This window comes from Ostrinia nubilalis, chromosome 19, assembly GCF_963855985.1.
Source record: "Ostrinia nubilalis chromosome 19, ilOstNubi1.1, whole genome shotgun sequence".
Classification (NCBI taxonomy): Eukaryota; Metazoa; Arthropoda; class Insecta; order Lepidoptera; family Crambidae; genus Ostrinia; species Ostrinia nubilalis.
Window position 1 is genome coordinate 14,417,511 of NC_087106.1, and position 17,930 is coordinate 14,435,440.

The 17,930-nt window shown below is 40.1% G+C and overlaps 1 protein-coding gene across 1 annotated transcript; it reads left to right on the forward strand.

The window, feature by feature from the left end:
- Nucleotides 1-751: 751 nt before the first annotated feature.
- On the forward strand, nt 752-15,439 carry LOC135081222 (eukaryotic translation initiation factor 2D). The gene is made up of 12 exons (XM_063975969.1): nt 752-937; nt 1,016-1,274; nt 2,058-2,218; nt 3,107-3,251; nt 3,373-3,535; nt 3,781-3,910; nt 4,019-4,115; nt 4,625-4,827; nt 6,321-6,459; nt 7,364-7,516; nt 14,270-14,413; nt 14,970-15,439. Exons 1-12 carry the CDS (start codon nt 882-884, stop codon nt 15,060-15,062), a joined length of 1,743 nt encoding a protein of 580 aa, XP_063832039.1. The 5' UTR covers nt 752-881; the 3' UTR covers nt 15,063-15,439.
- Nucleotides 15,440-17,930: the final 2,491 nt, after the last annotated feature.

The following is a 17,930-nucleotide window of genomic DNA, read 5'->3' on the forward strand; positions in this document are numbered from 1 at the left end:
ACGAAAAAGGTTACTGTACTTTAATTAAATATAATCTCTAGAATAGTTAGTAAATAAGGGTGGAGGTATTGGGTAGTTTACTTATAAATAATATAAGTGGGTAGCAAGCAATCTTTGTATGTCAACTAGTTCGGAAATAAATCTTGTAGTGCACACACGCGTCTCATTTAAATCCCAAAAGACTGGTACATAATAAAACTATATTCTAAATTTTTATACAATCAAATATTTTCTCTTTATAATATTGGTGTGGATAATTACTGCGGATTCACTACTGTTTCTCTTTTCATGTATTAAACTTTAACATGTATCAATTGTTAGTAGCAATCATTTTGTAGTTACGGAAGAGTGGCTCCTTCTGACACAGGTGCAAATGCACTTAAAAGAATGAGTCAACCTTTGTTTTTAGTTATAAGAAACTTTGGTACTGAAATAAAGTTATTTATTTATTATTATTTATTTATTTCCTCTCCTTGCTGTTATTTGCTTTTCTCCGCCGGTGTAACTTTGCCTATCAATTATTCACAGGCGTTAAAAAATTATGAAAAAGTGCAGAGGCGCACATACAAGGTATCAAGATAAATCAAACTGCTATGGGACGTAGCTTGAGCTCCGACCTAGGCTACCCCTAAAAATATTTAAAAAAATAATTCCGTTCCACCAAGCCATCTCGATGACTAATAAACTAAATTAATGATTTGTATCTACAGCAAGGTTTCTGAACTGATACACACTGACAGTACTTCTGATTCTGACTGACACTGACATTAAACGTCACTTGTTATGTCAATTTCGAACACCGCGTAAAGCATGGAAAACTACGATTTACATTAAATTCTAACATTATTTCTAGCTCACATAAAGTTAAAATAGCTTTCATTATGTTCGTCAAACCGTACAAATTAAAATCAAACAACACCTTGAAGAATTCCGAGAAGTATGACGCATTTTTGTGTTTTGCCACTGTGCAGTCGTAATTTTATCAGATTTTCTTAGTATTTACTCATTTTTTCAGGAAACATTTGGTTCAGCGTATTCAAGATGAGTTCCCTGGGGTCCCGGAAGGGAGAGTCAAAGAGTTGGTCCCGGTGAAGTCGAACAGCAGCTGTATGAAGTTGGTACTCCACTCGGGGGACACAGTCGGCGTGTACGTAGTGGACGGCTTCCCGATGATGATCGAGACCAGCGAAGCGCTAGTGCCGACCGTCTGCACACTTTGGAAGATTCCAGAATTTCTGCCAACACTTATTGTTCATTCACCAGTGCTACCTAAGGTGAATATGAAAATTTGCCCAAATTCTCCCATTAATTAGGTCGATTCTCACTAAACTTAAGTGTAAATAACTAAATACAATGTAAACTACAATGCATCCATAGTGAGCTATCTTTCTGACAAAATTCATTCATCATTGGTAAGTTTGGTGTTACAACAGCTGTTTAAATGTATCTGAAATTAACTTTATTGTGATAAATATTAATCCTTCTACAGAATCTTCTAGCAAATGTAACAGGGCTGGGTAATATAATAATATAATTAAATAAAATAAGGCTTACAAAAATGTAAGAGCCACATGCTAGTTCTAGCATCAGCGATCTGCAATTTAGGCTTTTTAGAAGCTGAATGCAGCAGTAGATGCTGCATCATCATCATCATTTCAGCTATAGGACGTCCACCGCTGAACATAGGCCTCCCCCAATGACTTCCACATTACACGGTTGGTAGCGGCCTGTATCCAGCGCTTTCCTGCTACCTTTATCAGGTCTTCCGTCCATCTTGTGGTTGGACGTCCCACGCTGCGTTTTCCGGTACGTGGCCTCCACTCCAGAACCATGCTGCCCCATCGGCCGTCAGTTCTACGTACTATGTGCCCTGCCCATTGCCACTTTAGCTGCTGCATCGATAGTCGTTTAATCACCGATCGTTGATGTTAAAAGTAGCATGTCTGTTAAAAAAGTAATCAAATATCACCTGTGTCACTGCACTATTCCTGCTAGTTGGCAGGCGGGGCGCCGCTGTACAAAGTAAACGGACATTACCTGTTTCACTGTTTGTGCAGGTGGCAGGCGGGGCCCCGCTGTACCTGCCGGGCGTGGTGCGCGGCGCGCTGCCGCGGTTCCGGCGCGGGCAGCTGCTGGCGGCGTGCTCGCAGGACAACGCCGCCGCCGGGCTCGTCGGACGCGCCACCATCTCTGTACAGGACACACAGTATATGGCTGCGTAAGTTAAATAAGCTTAGTCATAAATAACAAATACACTGGTCATCATAAAAATCGACCCACCCGCAACAAGCACTTTCAAACATATGCATCCCCACTTCCCACCAATATTACTATACTATATTACCATTTAAAAGTCTAGTTCTAAACTTCATTTCATTAAAGGAAAGGTTTTTACCCCAAAAATGTGTCTGTAGAAGAATCCAGAGTCATTTCTTCAAAAAATAGGTAGTTACGCTTGAGCCAACTTTTATGGCTATAAAACTGATAAGTTGGGATTAATCGCTATCCATCTGTTAAAGAGGACACGTGAGATCATTATTTGGTTTTCTAACCATAAAAATTGGTCTAATTGATCCCAGAGGTGAACCCAAAGTGAGGACTTTTTTCAAGTTTTTCAAGTCACATTTATTGTATATGTTAATCTTTTTTTAGGAAATTAAATGTGTTTTTCTTTAAGGATATTTATTATTACTTTCAAATAACACCAATATTGTTGGGGCACCATGATTGTGTCAGTAGACACGAGTTTTCCTGTAAAACGTAGGTGGGCCGATTTTTGTGTTGACCAGTGTATATTTTCAGTAAGCAGGCTCTTAAAGAGCACTTTTCATGTCCCAACCCTACCACTGCTTCCTACATAATAAAAGGCTGTAGGCACCAGCTGATATAATGTCCCAAAGTAGTAATAGGGCAAGCTACATTTGAGACCTGTGTACCCTGAAAAAGGGTTATTTTGACACTAGTTGTGGGTCTGTTAGCCAGTTGGCAAAAGCCTTCTCCAACCTACTCCATTCTGATCCACTAGTTAATGCTAACAAATTCTTGATTACTCATTTTCAATCTCCTTTTCAACAAATTATTAACACTTTTACTTGTAATTTTTCAGGGGTGTGTGCCTAGATGCCATTCAAGTGTTTGGAGATCTTCTATGTAAAGACACAAAGTTTAGTAAAATTGAAAGGCCCAAATTAGGCCCTGCCTCCTATCCGTCCAGTGATGTCGCAGAACACCTTGCTACAGATTTAAGCCAGGTAAAAATAAGAATACTTATGCCACAGTGGAATTTACAGTTTAATCTCCAAATATTACACTCTGAACGAAAATCCAGGAAAGTTCAGAATCAGTCTAAAATTGTTATCGCAAATATTTCAGCTTAGCGTAGAGCCAGTGAAAGAGGAATGGCCGAGTCTGGTGAAACAGCCACCGGCGCCGGCGCCTGCGGCTCACGCGCCGCGTATCATAGAAGACACGCCCGCGAACGACATAGCGCCTGTCGACGAGCCTGAAGACGACTTAGACGACACAGTCCTCACAGGTAACGTATAATACGAACTACACTGTTCATTGCCATTTACCCAAAAGAGTTCTGTTATATTAACAGAACATTGTCAGACTTTAACTTTTGTCCAGGCTCACAAAAAGTCATTGGTTTTCAACCATATTACCGTATCTTCCTTCACAGCATAAAGTTGAAATAAATAAATAAATTGATGTGGGCTCTAAGGGTTAAGAGGTTTATTAGAAGCTGAAGGTGATAATAAACCTGAATTGAATTTCTAGAGAGTTCCCAAATAGAAGAGGATGGAATCCCTAGCGATATGGACGGTCTACTACGCTGGAGCCTGCTGTCACTGCTCAAGCTGGACGGCAAGCAGCTCGAGCTGCCGCTCAAGACCAACCTGCTCTACAAGTAAGTCCTATTTAGCCTTACTCCCTGATATGCGGTTGGAGTTTACTGCTATTTTCTTTACCTAACTTAGACATTCTTCTAACTGATAACTGTTATTTTATATTCCAGAAACCATTTGATGCCTTTGTGTCCGCCAGACAGAACATTAGATGTGAAAAAATCTAGCTACAAGAAGATGGGAAAATTCCTGGAAGCTATGCAACAGGTAATGTATTTTACTTACTACTTTATTTACGACTAGCTTTCCGCCCGCGGCTTCGCCCGCGTGGAATTTTGTCTGTCACAGAAAAACATTATCGCGCGCATCCCTGTTCCAAAAACCGGGATAAAAACTATCCTATGTCCTTTCCCGGGACTCTATCTCTATGCCAAACATCAAAATCGGTTCAGTGGTTTAGGCGTGAAAGAGAGACAGACAGACAGAGTTACTTTCGCATTTATAATATTAGTATAGATTTTGAATTTATTATTTGCATTTGCTGGTGTATTATTTATTCAAATAACTTTAAGAATGTTAACAATTAGTAGGTACTACAGTTTCTGGAATTTTTATTTATCGTTCGTTCGTTTGAGCAAATGACGTCCACTGCTGGACAAAGGTCTCCCTTAAAGATTTCCATAACGATCGCTGCCCGCATCCAGAGCATCTGTTTTATTCATATTTTTGAAGAATTCCATTTCCTCAGCCCTTAACCCGTGCCCTGCCTGTTCAAGGAAGGCCTGGTGGAGGTGCGTGAGATCGACAAGGGCGTGGACGCGCTCGTCGCCGTCTCGCTCGCACACCCCGCCCTGCGCGCGCACTCCGCCCCCCCGCGCGGGCCCCGCCCACGAGCCGAGCCCGCGGAATACACACCGCCGTCTATTAGGGAGGTGTTCTGCGTGACCGCGCACGTCACGCCGCTGGTGCCGCAGCACAGGTGAGGGTAGACCCAGTAGGGTTATTGGTAGTGGCTAAACTAGATTATGAAGAATTGACGTTGTACCGGAATGAGGGTTTTCGCGATTGAAAAATCCGCCAGATGGCAATACGTAGACGCGAGGTCCAAATGCTGCATGATTGGTTATTTTTGACATGACATTAACAGATATGTCAAAATCCACCAATCATGCAGCATTTGGACCTCGCGTCTACGTATTGCCATCTGGCGGATTTTTCAATCGCGAAAACCCTCATTGGACCCCTACATATTTTGAAATAGTGAGGAATTAACAAAATAGCCGTACCTGCATTATACCGGCTTGAGTTGGTATTGGTGCTCCTTGTTTAATCCATGTCCATCCAGAATTTATACAGGGTGTTAGGTAAATGGGTATATGAGCCGACACTAGCCCATGTTAACATGGTCATATAAATGGTATGGTGAAGTCAGAAAATTGATATCTTAATTTTAATTATTTTAATTTTCATACAAATAGGATTTTATAAAATTTACTAGCTGACCCGGCGAACTTCGTACCGCCTTAGCGTAGAGATTTTCTTCATATTTTTTTCCGTAAAAACCTTGTACAGAGTATTAGAAAATACAAAAAAAAAACAGCCAAATCGGTCAAGCCGTTTTCATGTTATGTCGTGACAACGGAAAACGGGTTTCATTTTTATATACAGGGTGTTAGGTAAATGGGTATATGAGCCGACACTAGCCCATGTTAACATGGTCATATAAATGGTATGGTGAAGTCAGAAAATTGATATCTTCATTTTAATTATTTTAATTTTCATATAAATCGGATTTTATAAAATTTATTTTGTATGAAAATTAAAAAATATATATACCCATACATATACCCATTTACCTAACACCCTGTATAGATTTTGTATGAAAATTAAAAAAATTAAAATGATTATATCAAATTTCTGACTTCACCATACCATTTATACAGGGTGTTAGGTAAATGGGTATATGAGCCGACACTAGCCCATGTTAACATGGTCATATAAATGGTATGGTTAAGTCAGAAATTTGATATTATCATTTTATTTTTTTTAATTTTCATACAAAATATTTTTTATAAAATCCGATTTGTATGAAAATTAAAATAATTAAAATTAAGATATCAATTTTCTGACTTCACCATACCATTTATATGACCATGTTAACATGGGCTAGTGTCGGCTCATATACCCATTTACCTAACACCCTGTATAACCATGTTAACATGGGCTAGTGTCGGCTCATATACCCATTTACCTAACACCCTGTATACGTCATTTCAGCGTTCTTGGACTTGACTTTCTGTCATCTGATGCACAACTGTAAAAAATAATTTCATCTTATTTAGTATTTCTGTTCAATTTTATAATTTATCTATTTTATTATTCCTAATAGATCCCGTGATTCTTTGAGTTTCCAGTCATTATGCTACAAGAAAATTAACATATAAAATTATTTAATCGCTTGATTATATCCAGAAAGGGTACACCGCTAAGCGCAGCGGACGTGCGCACTGCCGTCACTGAGTACGTGCGCGCGCGCAACCTTACGGGACAACAGAAAAACACTGTCGTGCTCGACGCCACGCTCGCCAAGATACTCGGCAAGCCCGAACAGGTAACTTATATCTAAAGCCTGGTCCGTGAGCACGTAAAATCCCGTCCAATGACCCCAAGCTACCCATCCTTATTGCTCGCGCGTAATTATATTGCTGTCGCGACTGTGCGACGGGCGCCCGCAGTGAGTGTGCGAGCGCGACAGCAACATAATTACGTGCGAGCGACAAGGATGGGCAGCTTGGGGTCATTGGACGGGATTCTACGTGCTCACGGACCAGGCTTTAGCATACCAAAGGTTTCTTCACCGATGTTTTTAACCGACTTCAAAAGGGGGGAAGTTTTCAATTCGGTTGGTATTTTTAGTGGTTTCCACAACTCCTATAAAAATTGTCTCTACAACAAGTAATCGATCTACTGCCTATACACCCAGACGCTAGGCTAAATCCATTTGCTTCTAAAGCCCGGTCTGTGAGCACGTAGAATTTTGTCCAATGACCCCAAGCTACCCATCCTTATCGCTCGCGCGTAATTATATTGCTGTCGCGACTGTGCGACGGGCGCCCGCAGTAAGTGTGCGAGCGCGACAGCAACATAATTACGCGCGAGCAATAAGGATGGGTAGCTTGGGGTCATTGGACGGGATTCTACGTGCTGACGGACCAGGCTTTAGCATACCAAAGGTTTCACCGATGTTTTTAACCGACTTCAAAAGGGGGGAAGTGTTCAATTCGGTTGGTATTTTTAGTGGTTTCCTTCCACGACTCCTATAAAAATTGTCTTTACAACAAGTAATCTAAATCAATCAAAATCTCAAAAATGTTTTGACTTCTTTTTTGTCGAATAAAAATAGGTCTAGTTTTATCTATTTTCATATGTACACTTTAACGTGACTCACACTGTATTAGAGAATCGTGTTCCTACAGAGGAGAGTGAAATAAATGACCTAATGACAATGCTTCCAGACGCAGATGAAGTGGGACGAGGTGATGACAGGAGTACAGGGCAAGTTCACTCCGGGTACCGAGATGCGCTTCTCGGACGGCTCGCAGCAGCTCAGCAAGAGCCGCCTCGAGCCCGTCACCATGCACGTGGCCACGCGTAGCGGGAACAAGAAGGTAAACGGGACCTATCCCTACATACTTTCCCACCACTGCAACTCCTGAATAACCAGGATCTATAGCTTGGCCTCCAATGAAACCCAACCAGTGAAGGTTGAAGAACAAGAGGTAAAGGGCTTGTTACTGAGCAGGCGTATACGTCGGTTGGCCGATTTAATGGTGATCAAGTCGAGCTACAAATCTGAGATATCATGACCAGTCAACGGTAAAGGATCTTGGTCATGTATCCCTCAAGAACTCGCCATATTACTAGAAGAGAAGAATCTAAGTAATTAAAAAACATCTTCCAATCATCATCTAAGTTCGCCCATGTCTCACGTTGAGTGTTGATACAGAGTTTATCTGATTGACTATCACACGTCCCGGCTACCAAATCGTACCAAACCTTACAACAACCACTTGCAGAATGACAAAATCTGAGCAGCAGTACAGTAGATGACTTCAATTCCCAAACCTGTTCTATCCCAAATCTAATGTCACCGTAAAATTGTGAATTCCGTCAGATTATAATCTGACGTAGTTAAATTACAATCTAACCTAACCCACTGTTAGTTTACACTATAACGCGTTATATTATAAACTGACAGAGTTCACAATGGACATGGCGCACAATTTTTGTTGAAGATGCCAAAAAAAACTACAAAAAATTAGAATGAATACTGTATTTTTACTTTTTTGATATCTTTAAAAATGACTGAAATATTCAAGCTCAAAGTGCGCTCTTCCGCTAGGAGCGATTTTCCGCGCGGATTTTGAAAATGTGACGTAGTAACATGAAAAGCTGCATGTAAGATATTATCTGTGTACAATGGTTAGAATGGTTAGTAGGGGAGCCGAAGCGGGGATTTCGGGACTTACTAAAGAGTGGCAGACTAACATACAAGGAAATACTTTGTACCTGGTTGATTACCTCTAAGTATGATTGTTCTTATACCTCTCACCCAAAAAATACCTCAATTAAGCCCAAATTTGAGACCGCAGCCAAACTTTGAGTGACGATGGAAACTAGCCTAGATGGAGGACACATGAAATTGAACTTCTGCTTCTTCATTGATAAAGACTTATCATTTACCATACCTTATCATTTTGTATTCCATTTTCAAGTCACTTTTTTTTCGCTTACTGTAAAACAAAACGTGGGATTTTTTTAAATCTCAGGTCTTTTGAACGCACATCTGAACGATGTCTGGTTTTAATTTCTTCAGTTACTCCGTGACCATGGCGCTTGCAACAGTGCCGAAATATTGGAAACTGAAAATTAAGGTACATACATGGTAGCAATCCTGTCAGTAATAATAATAGGAAAATGTCTTGAAAAAAAAGTAAATCGTATATTACTTTATGTAACTAATTTTATTATGTATCATACTTATAACTAATCACTTCATTCAGAACTAGAAAACGATTCCAAGGATTCCACTTTTCTTCAATAGATGATCAAGATAAAGAGGTATTTATTATAAATTGCTCTTCCACCATTTCAATTATTCTATCTTACATCTTACTTGATGAAATCTTTTTCAATTTTATTTACATGGTCATAACATTTTCACCATTCCTCTGCACCAATTTGTGAGGTACACCTGAAACCCCCGATAAAGCAGCTATTATAAGAATAATATTTAAAAAACCCTTCTGACGCAGTTAGGTAATAAACTAAATGTATCAAATTTCACTCCAACTTACTGTCAACTCAACAACACGCTTTAAAATCAAATATTGACTTTAAATTATGCCTTATTTTACAATACACATTGAAAACAATATGACTTGCTTGAGCTTTTTCGACTTTTTCACGAAAATAACAAATAGGCATGAAGAGATTACAAAATTTCTGCAGCGACTGACAGTTCACTTGATTTACTTTGACAGGTGACAATAAATCCATAGACATTTGCCATATGAAAGACACACTTTTCCAATATTTTTGTTTGCCATGAGATTCTGGTACACCTATACCTATCATTTATTGAAAAGATAAACTAAATTTTTTCAGCACAACGTAAATCAGCTTTGGCGCGTAGCAATGCAACGTGACAACTGCAGTTAAGACTTCTTTATGCGTCCACTACACATACAATAAAATTCGAACTATCGCACATTTTTTCTTTTTAATTCTAATTCAGTAAAAAATGTTTTTGAAACCTTCATTCAAAATTCTAAAGTTATTATCATATGACAGAACTTATGACCAGACTATGTACATTGAATAAAATATTTTTCTTTTTATCATCAAGCTTAGCAGTCTAAGTTACTATGACACTCGAGTTAATCCACATTCAGCACCATAGCCTCCCCTTCTACAAGGCCCTCTACAAATGTCAAAACGTCACTTAACCCTTTTAGCACCAGTTCTTTTGTTTTTGAGAAGATGTCCCCAAATTTTTATATCAATTAAATTATGGTCCAGTCGTTTGGTACAAATTAACGTGGTTACCTGGAAAGTGTTCCGGGAGTTTTGAAAATTGGTGATTAAAATAGATTTCGCTATGCTCTCTGTTAGTCTGTTAGTTAAGTGTGATTGCCGCGCTCGTTGCGAAATTGGAAAAATGCTGCCTTAGAGAAGATTTTTGATAGTTACATTCTTTCCTATTTCGTCGTTACAGCCAAATGACGTTCACTGCTGGACAAAGGCGAGAATCCTTTGGGTTTTCCATAGATTTTTCATAATGAACAGTCCTGCGCTGCCCGCATTCAGGTTCTTCCCGCGACCTTTACCAGATCGTCGGTCCACCTAGTAGCTAGGAGGCCTGCCCACGCTACGTCTTCCAGCCCGTGGTCGCCACTCAAGAAATTTTCTGCTACATTCTTTCCTATTTCGTCGTTACAGCCAAATGACGTTCACTGCTGGACAAAGGCGAGAATCCTTTGGGTTTTCCATAGATTTTTCATAATGAACAATCCTGCGCTGCCCGCATTCAGGTTCTTCCCGCGACCTTTACCAGATCGTCGGTCCACCTAGTAGGAGGCCTGCCCACGCTACGTCTTCCAGCCCGTGGTCGCCACTCAAGAAATTTTCTGCCCCAATGGCCATCGTCTCTACGAGCTATGTGTCCCGCCCACTGCCACTTGATTTTAGCAATTCTGCGTGCTATGTCGGTCACTTTGGTTCTCCTGCGGATCTCCTCATTTCTGATTCGATCACGCAGGGAAACCCCGAGCATAGCCCGCTTCATCACCCTTTGGGTGACCTTGAGCCTTCTTATGAGGCCCATAGTAAGCGACCACGTTTCAGAACCTTAAACTTTCCTATTTATTTCACGACTAGCTTTTGTCTGCGCCTTCACCAGCGTGAAATTTAGTGTCACAGATCGGCATAAATTATAGCCTATATGTTAATCTGGGTTACAAACAATAATATTGTACAGTTTCAACAAAATCCGTTGAGTACTTTTTGCGTGAAAGAGTAACAAACCTGAGACACAGGAATCTTCCTAGTTCAGGTATCAACCCACCAACATTATTACTTTTTGTTTTTCCTGATTGTTTGTTATCATAATATTATCTGTTATGTTGGTGAGAAATAAACATTACTTTACTTTATTTTAAGCTTCTAGACATCCAAACTTTCGCATTTACCTATAATATTAGTAGGATACAATTATGTAATGTAGAAACAAACAAGACAAAAAATGTATACTTCAGCAACGCGAATTTTTTTGTACTTCAGCATATTTAGGACACCCGGCAGCGTGTCCTGCCATGATCAAAGAAAAAAGAACTCGCAATTTAGCAGGTACATTAATTTGACTGTTTCACAACTCTAAATCTATTTAACTTACATTACATGAAATTTATCACATTTATCAAAGCTTCTTAGCTTGTCTATGTCCCAAAAATTATAAAATGAAAAAAGTAGTTGTCAAAAACCTTTTTTAAGGCGGATTTTTTTCAATAAGGCGGGCGCGCGCGTGGCTATAAACGAGGTCACAAAATTCGGAAAGAACATAGCAAAATCTAATTATTCACCAATTTTCAAAAATTCCGGAAAACTTTACAAGTAAAATTAACAAATAACTGGACTATTTACTCGTTATTGAGCACAGAGACACAAACTCAATTATTTTTCCAGAAAATTTATATTTAAGTGCATAAATGTAAAAATGGCTTCATATTGCATAAAATTGGCAATAGGTGGCATAATAATGGTTACTTTTTTAGCGCCTAGTTTGAAATGTGATTGAACGATGACAACTAACAACAGTGTCAGTTAGGTAAAATTTTATTTTAGTTGGAAAAAGACAAAAAGTGGTAAATGGGTTAACGTGCGGGGGCTGCAAAATCATGTTGTGACGTCACGCGCGAATATTGGAAATTTTTGAAAATTTTAAAAAGTCCGTAAACTTCTCGAGGCTCTATCTTCGGTAATACTGGATGGATTGAGGTGAAATAAAAACTAGTGTAATGTGTGTGATCTAAACTTTAAATTAAGCCATAATTTGACTTAATATTACAACTTATGCGTGTTGTCCATTTCACGTTGACATACAGGGTGTCCCGTAATGTAACGTCAAGCCGGAACTGGGTGTTGAGGCAAGTTATGCTGGTTATCAGAAAAATATAAAAAAAAATCTATGTGGCATATTTTCAAAATAATGGGCATTTAAAAAAAATCAAAAATTTCTACTCCAGGTGACGCTCTTTTTACTCGTGTTGCCACAAATCTTCACTTTTTCCAAAATTTTTTTTTGTTATGTAACCCTGAATAATGCTTCTCTAAATTGTTATCAAAATTACAAAACCAGCTGCTCCAGCTTGGATGAAAAAAATACATTATTCCCAAAAAAATTTTCAAAATAAAAATTTTGCCTAGTTTAAACTGACTGTACTGAAAAAAAATTGTACTACGCGAGTGTGGCAAGTGACGTCATAATTTGGCGCATTTAGTAAGGATTCCAAAATGGTATAACACTTGGTAAATTCTTGCTGTAATTGTCGACAATTTTTGGTTTTTTGGAAATAATCCCGTTTTTAACTTTATCTACCTTGGTTAAAAATTATTATTCTAATGTGCCCAAAATTCAAGTTTCTGGCTTAAATGAGGTGGAGAAGCCATTTTAAAAGGTATGATCGGGACGGAGAGGGCCATCTTACCAAGCAGGGATGTTATGGATATCCGTAACCGTAACCGAAACTATCGGATATCCGAAATAAAAAAATATCCATAACCGTAACCGAAACTGATTCAAAAGTTACGGATAGTTTCGGATAAAGGCGGAGTCTAAGGGTACAATTATTCCAAACTGCAAAACTCTATGAAATCAGCAGTATACACGCCGCAGCAGCAATGCCGCGCTGCCGATTTCATAGTGTTTTGCAGTTTGCGGTCTGCGGCCCGTCTTGGAATTGTACCTTAAATCTTAATATTTGTTACCAACTTGTCTGGCATTCCCTGGCACCATCTAATATGCCAGCCTGTTTTACCCTTATCATACATAGGTGTCGTCTTAGTTGGTACATAAAGTAGCTACGAGTATGTGGGTCACGCAGCATCTTGCTATTTGAATTATACCTACATTTTTGAAATTCTAATAATTCCGTAACCGAAATTATCCGAAACTTTCGGATAATCTGAAATGATTTCATATCCGTGACCGTAACCGAAACCGGTATAATATTATTCTAATATCCGTAACCGTATCCATAACCGAAACTTCATATCCTTATTATCCCTGTTACCAAGTACAAGTGCAGGCAGAGCAGGTAGTAACGGCGCGCACGCACGGGTGACTTTTGTCACAGTATGTCAACTACTAATTACTGTCATGGTGGCAAAAGTTTCTGTGACTGACTGTACGGTAGTCAGTCACAGAAACTTGAATTTTGGGCACATTAGAATAATAATTTTTAACCAAGGTAGATAAAGTTAAAAACGGGATCATTTCCAAAAAACCAAAAATTGTCGACAATTACAGCAAGAATTTACCAAGTGTTATACCATTTTGGAATCCTTACTAAATGCGCCAAATTATGACGTCACATGCCACACTTGCGTAGTACTTTTTTTTTTTCAGTACAGTCAGTTTAAACTAGACAAAATTTTTATTTTGAATTTTTTTTTGGGAATAATGTATTTTTTTTATCCAAGCTGGAGCAGCTGGTTTTGTAATTTTGATAACAATTTAGAGAAGCATTATTCAGGGTTACATAACAAAAAAAAAATTTGGAAAAAGTGAAGATTTGTGGCAACACGAGTAAAAAGACCGTCACCTGGAGTAGAAATTTTTGTTTTTTTTTTAAATGCCCATTATTTTGAAAATATGCCACATAGATTTTTTTTTATATTTTTCTGATAACCAGCATAACTTGCCTCAACACCCAGTTCCGGCTTGACGTTACATTACGGGACACCCTGTATACAGGGTGTTAGGTAAATGGGTATATGAGCCGATGCTAGCCCATGTTAACATGGTCATATAAATGGTATGGTGAAGTCAGAAAATTGATATCTTCATTTTAATTATTTTAATTTTCATACAAATCGGATTTTATAAAATTTATTTTGTATGAAAATTTAAAAAAAAATTATGATATCAAATTTCTGACTTCACCATACCATTTATATGCCCATGGTAACATGGGCTAGTGTCGGCTCATATACCCATTTACCTAACACCATGTATAAGAGCAAAATATTTGACGATTTGTAAGAACTATTTAATAATAGTCTATACAAATAAAGAAATTTTGACTTTGACTGACTATCGTGATTATGATAACGAATTCACCGCACCATGTTTCGTCCACCAGGTGACGCTGGTGTCGAACCTGGAGGCGTTCGGGTTCAGCCTGGCGGCGCTGGCGCACGTGTGCCAGCAGGGCGTGGCGGCGTCCTGCGGCGTCACGCGCTCGCCCGGCGCCAAGCACGACCAGCTCATGCTGCAGGGCGACCAGGTGACGTGATCAATATTGACTAAAGCCCGGTCCGTGTGCACGTAGAATTTTGTCCAATGACCCCTAGCTACCCATCCTTATCGCTCGCGCGTAATTATATTGCCGTCGCGACTGTGCGATGCTATCGCGGCGACAGCAACATAATTACGCGCGATAAGCGATAAGGATGGGTAGCTTGGGGTCATTGGACAAAATTCTACGTGCTCACAGACCAGACTATAGTCCCGTAAACATCCTCCACAGACCTACTTCTAGTAAAGGACGTTATAAAGTCACAAGCATGGGCGTATCCAGGGGTATCCGATTTTGATGAAAATTGGCATATTACATAGGTACCTAGTTTATGTCCCGGGAAAGGACATAGGGTAGTTGTTATCCAGGTTTTTGAAACAGGGACGCGCGCGATAAAGTTTTTCTGTGACAAAATTCCTCGCGGGCGAAGCCGCGGGCGGAAAGCTAGTAACTATTAATCTTCTTATATCAAGGAGATTTAATTATTTTTTGAATTTTTTAATGATGGTATTATTTACTAATAACTTCTTTTTCTCATTTCCAGACTTATTTTGTCGCCAAATTGCTGATAGAAAAATATGGACTACCCAAGAAATTCGTGGAAGGAGCAGACAAGGCACTCAAGAAAAAAAAGTGATTAACTTTATGAAATAATAAAATGTTGAGCTAAGCCAGTGAAAGTGATTAAAATAAACACAAACTTGCAAAGCATCTTTATTTATTATTTAATAACTATTACCTATTTGTAAGATCTCTGCATGTTAACTTGCCTAGATTTGTGTAAAACACATTAACTCTAGTATGGCAACCATTGTTCTCTAATTTCTTACAATCACATACTAACTAACTACCATATCCAAAGTATTTGTTAATACAATTAATTAATATTGTTATAATGATGCATGGAAGACTTTAAGACTAAAATTCATTTCATTCTTATTTTCTAATTACTAAAATCTAAGTTTATATTTTTGTATCTTTACAATACAATAAAAGCATGATTTATAAAGTGCATTTTATGATTTCTTGTTGCATTCAATTTATACATACAATATTTAAAATTTCACTATGCTAGAGTTAGGGTGGGTTGATGTCCGTATTTCATTTGTTTATGTACAATACAAAAATAACACAAAATCAATATAAAAATAGAAATCTGGTTCCAATTCTACTGTTCATTTTGAACAACAAATAAATGGAAGATACTACAGCTATGTAAATATAAATTTAGATTATATCTAATATAAGAAAAGCCACAACCAATGTAAGTAGTAAGTAATTATAATCTAATTCGCTCACCAATACTATTACATTTTAGTTTACCACACAAGTTTCACACATTTCAACCATTCTGCATTTTTACACTAAACAATTTTGAGAGATCACAAAAATATCTAATAGGCAAAAAATATTTCAATACAAAACTATGCACTTGTTTCTGAAATACAATCGATTTCACGTATGAAACTCGCTTCCTGGAGAAGGTGTGGGTTCATAAACTAATCAAAAACAATGTGTACAACAATATCTTACACTTTAGCTGAAGATTTGAACTTGAAGGGCGTTTTGAACGGTAGCAGAGACTTCCTTTTGGCCTTCTTCAGCTCCGGCGGCGCGGGCGGCGTCTGCGTCACGCCCGGCCGCGCGCCGGCCCGCGTGCGCTCCGCCACGTTGCCGCCGCTCGCCCGGCTCACGCGGGACTCCACGCTCCACTGGCTCCTCACCGAAGACAATGACAATCTTGATTCATTGGAAATCTTGGATATGAGGCTAGATTTTGAAGGAGTCTTCCTGATGTTCGCGTCGCTCGTGTTTGTTATGTCTGAAAATATGTTCTTCGAGGTCCTGGCCTGTTTGGAAGGAGAGGAGTGACTCCAGTTTACGGCCGATCTCTTCTCGGAGGCCATCTTCTCCATGTCCAAGTACTTGAACTTGCTGATATCTTTAGTGGGTTTCGTCTCGTTTCTTGGCAATTGATACCCATCCCTGTCCACGTTTTCCAGCTCATAAAAAGTGAGAGTGACGCTCTCGTCGCTCTCGATGAATGGATTCGATGAAGTGAAGTGCACTTTCTTGGTTCCGACCTCAGGGAAGATGTTGCGCCGGGGCATATTGTCTTTAGTGAACCTGGTGGACGTGACGATGATGCTGCCGTCGCCGGCGTCGGCCGACAGGGAGCTGTCGAGGTCCTCGTAGGCGTAGCTCTTGCGGCGCGGGCGCGCGCGCACGGAGCCCGAGCGCCGCTGCCGCCGCCGCGACACCCACTCGGGCCGCTCGCCGGCCTGCGTGATGACGGGAGGCAGAGTTATACCGTCACTCTCGCCCCCGCACGGCTCATCTTGGGTGTCATTCAGGGGCACTATTTTGGCAGCAGGACTGTTCACTATCTCTTTTGCGATGAGATCTCTCTCCCTTTTGTTGAGTGACTCCTCCCTTTGTCTCAGTGCTATGAGACGAGTCATCCATTGCTGGCTCAGAGTCTCCTCTGACACTTTCTGAGGGCACGCCGACCTTTCCATGGCCTCACTGTATGGTCTTCTGCATCTAGGTACGAAGCCTGGCAGCTCAAGAGCCAACGCAGCCAGTGTTGGAGACAAAGATCCTCGTGCAGATTTAGCTTCCTCGATTTGTAAGTTGTGTGACACTTTTGGGCTGAGATTGATGTAAATGGGACTGTCCACCGGTTTGATTATTCTTCTAGGAGCAGGCTCAACTACTTTACACAGTTCCACTGCTTTCTGGGAGTCACATTTGTTTGCTTCTGATGCACAGTGTGAATAATCCGCTGCCACAAGGATGTCCGCCAGGTGCTTAGGTCTACGATGCGTTTCGAGATTGGCCAGCACAGTGGGATGATAAAGAACGACATCGGGACGGAGATTGACGTTTTTGTCATCTGTGAGAAAACCGACAACATCGCTAAGATCGTCGCTGTAGTGGTATTCTTTAATTTTGGTGTCGGTTGCGCTCGCTCTATAGCAAAGTATGTGCATAATGTCTCCGATTTGCCGCATGAAGTCCGGTGTGGTGGTGGTCGCCAAGTCGTAGCAGTTCACGCGCAGCTGACCTCCTTCGTCGACGAATATCGCGTCTGGTGTTACACATTTCTGAAGCACAACAAAGTATAGGTCCTCGATGAGCTTGCACACCCGCGCCAGCTCTAGGAGCAGGTGCCAGAGGAAGCCCTCGGCGAAGAACTTGTCCGTGGCCTTGCAGACGTCCAACAGCTCCTGCACACTTCGCCACGAGTTGTACTCGAGAACAAAGTACAGTGTCTTGGACGGTCCGTGAAGTATAGTATCATAGTATCGCAGCAGGTTCTCGGAAGTCACTTTGCTTATTGTTTTCACTTCGTTGACGACGTTTTGTATTTGAGCGTCCGAGTACGCGGAGCAATTGTACGCCTTCCACGCAAATATGTTGTTGGTGACCTTGTGTCTCACTTTATAGAACGTACCTCCGCAGAAAACGTCTAAAACTTGATAATTCTTCAATTTTTCCGTCA

Coding starts and splice junctions, on each gene's coding strand:
- LOC135081222 (XM_063975969.1), top strand. CDS start 882: ATGTTCGTCAAACCGTACAAATTAAAATCAAACAACACCTTGAAGAAT. Junction 6,460..7,363: donor TACTCGGCAAGCCCGAACAG/GTAACTTATATC, acceptor CAATGCTTCCAG/ACGCAGATGAAGTGGGACGA. Junction 14,414..14,969: donor TCATGCTGCAGGGCGACCAG/GTGACGTGATCA, acceptor TCTCATTTCCAG/ACTTATTTTGTCGCCAAATT.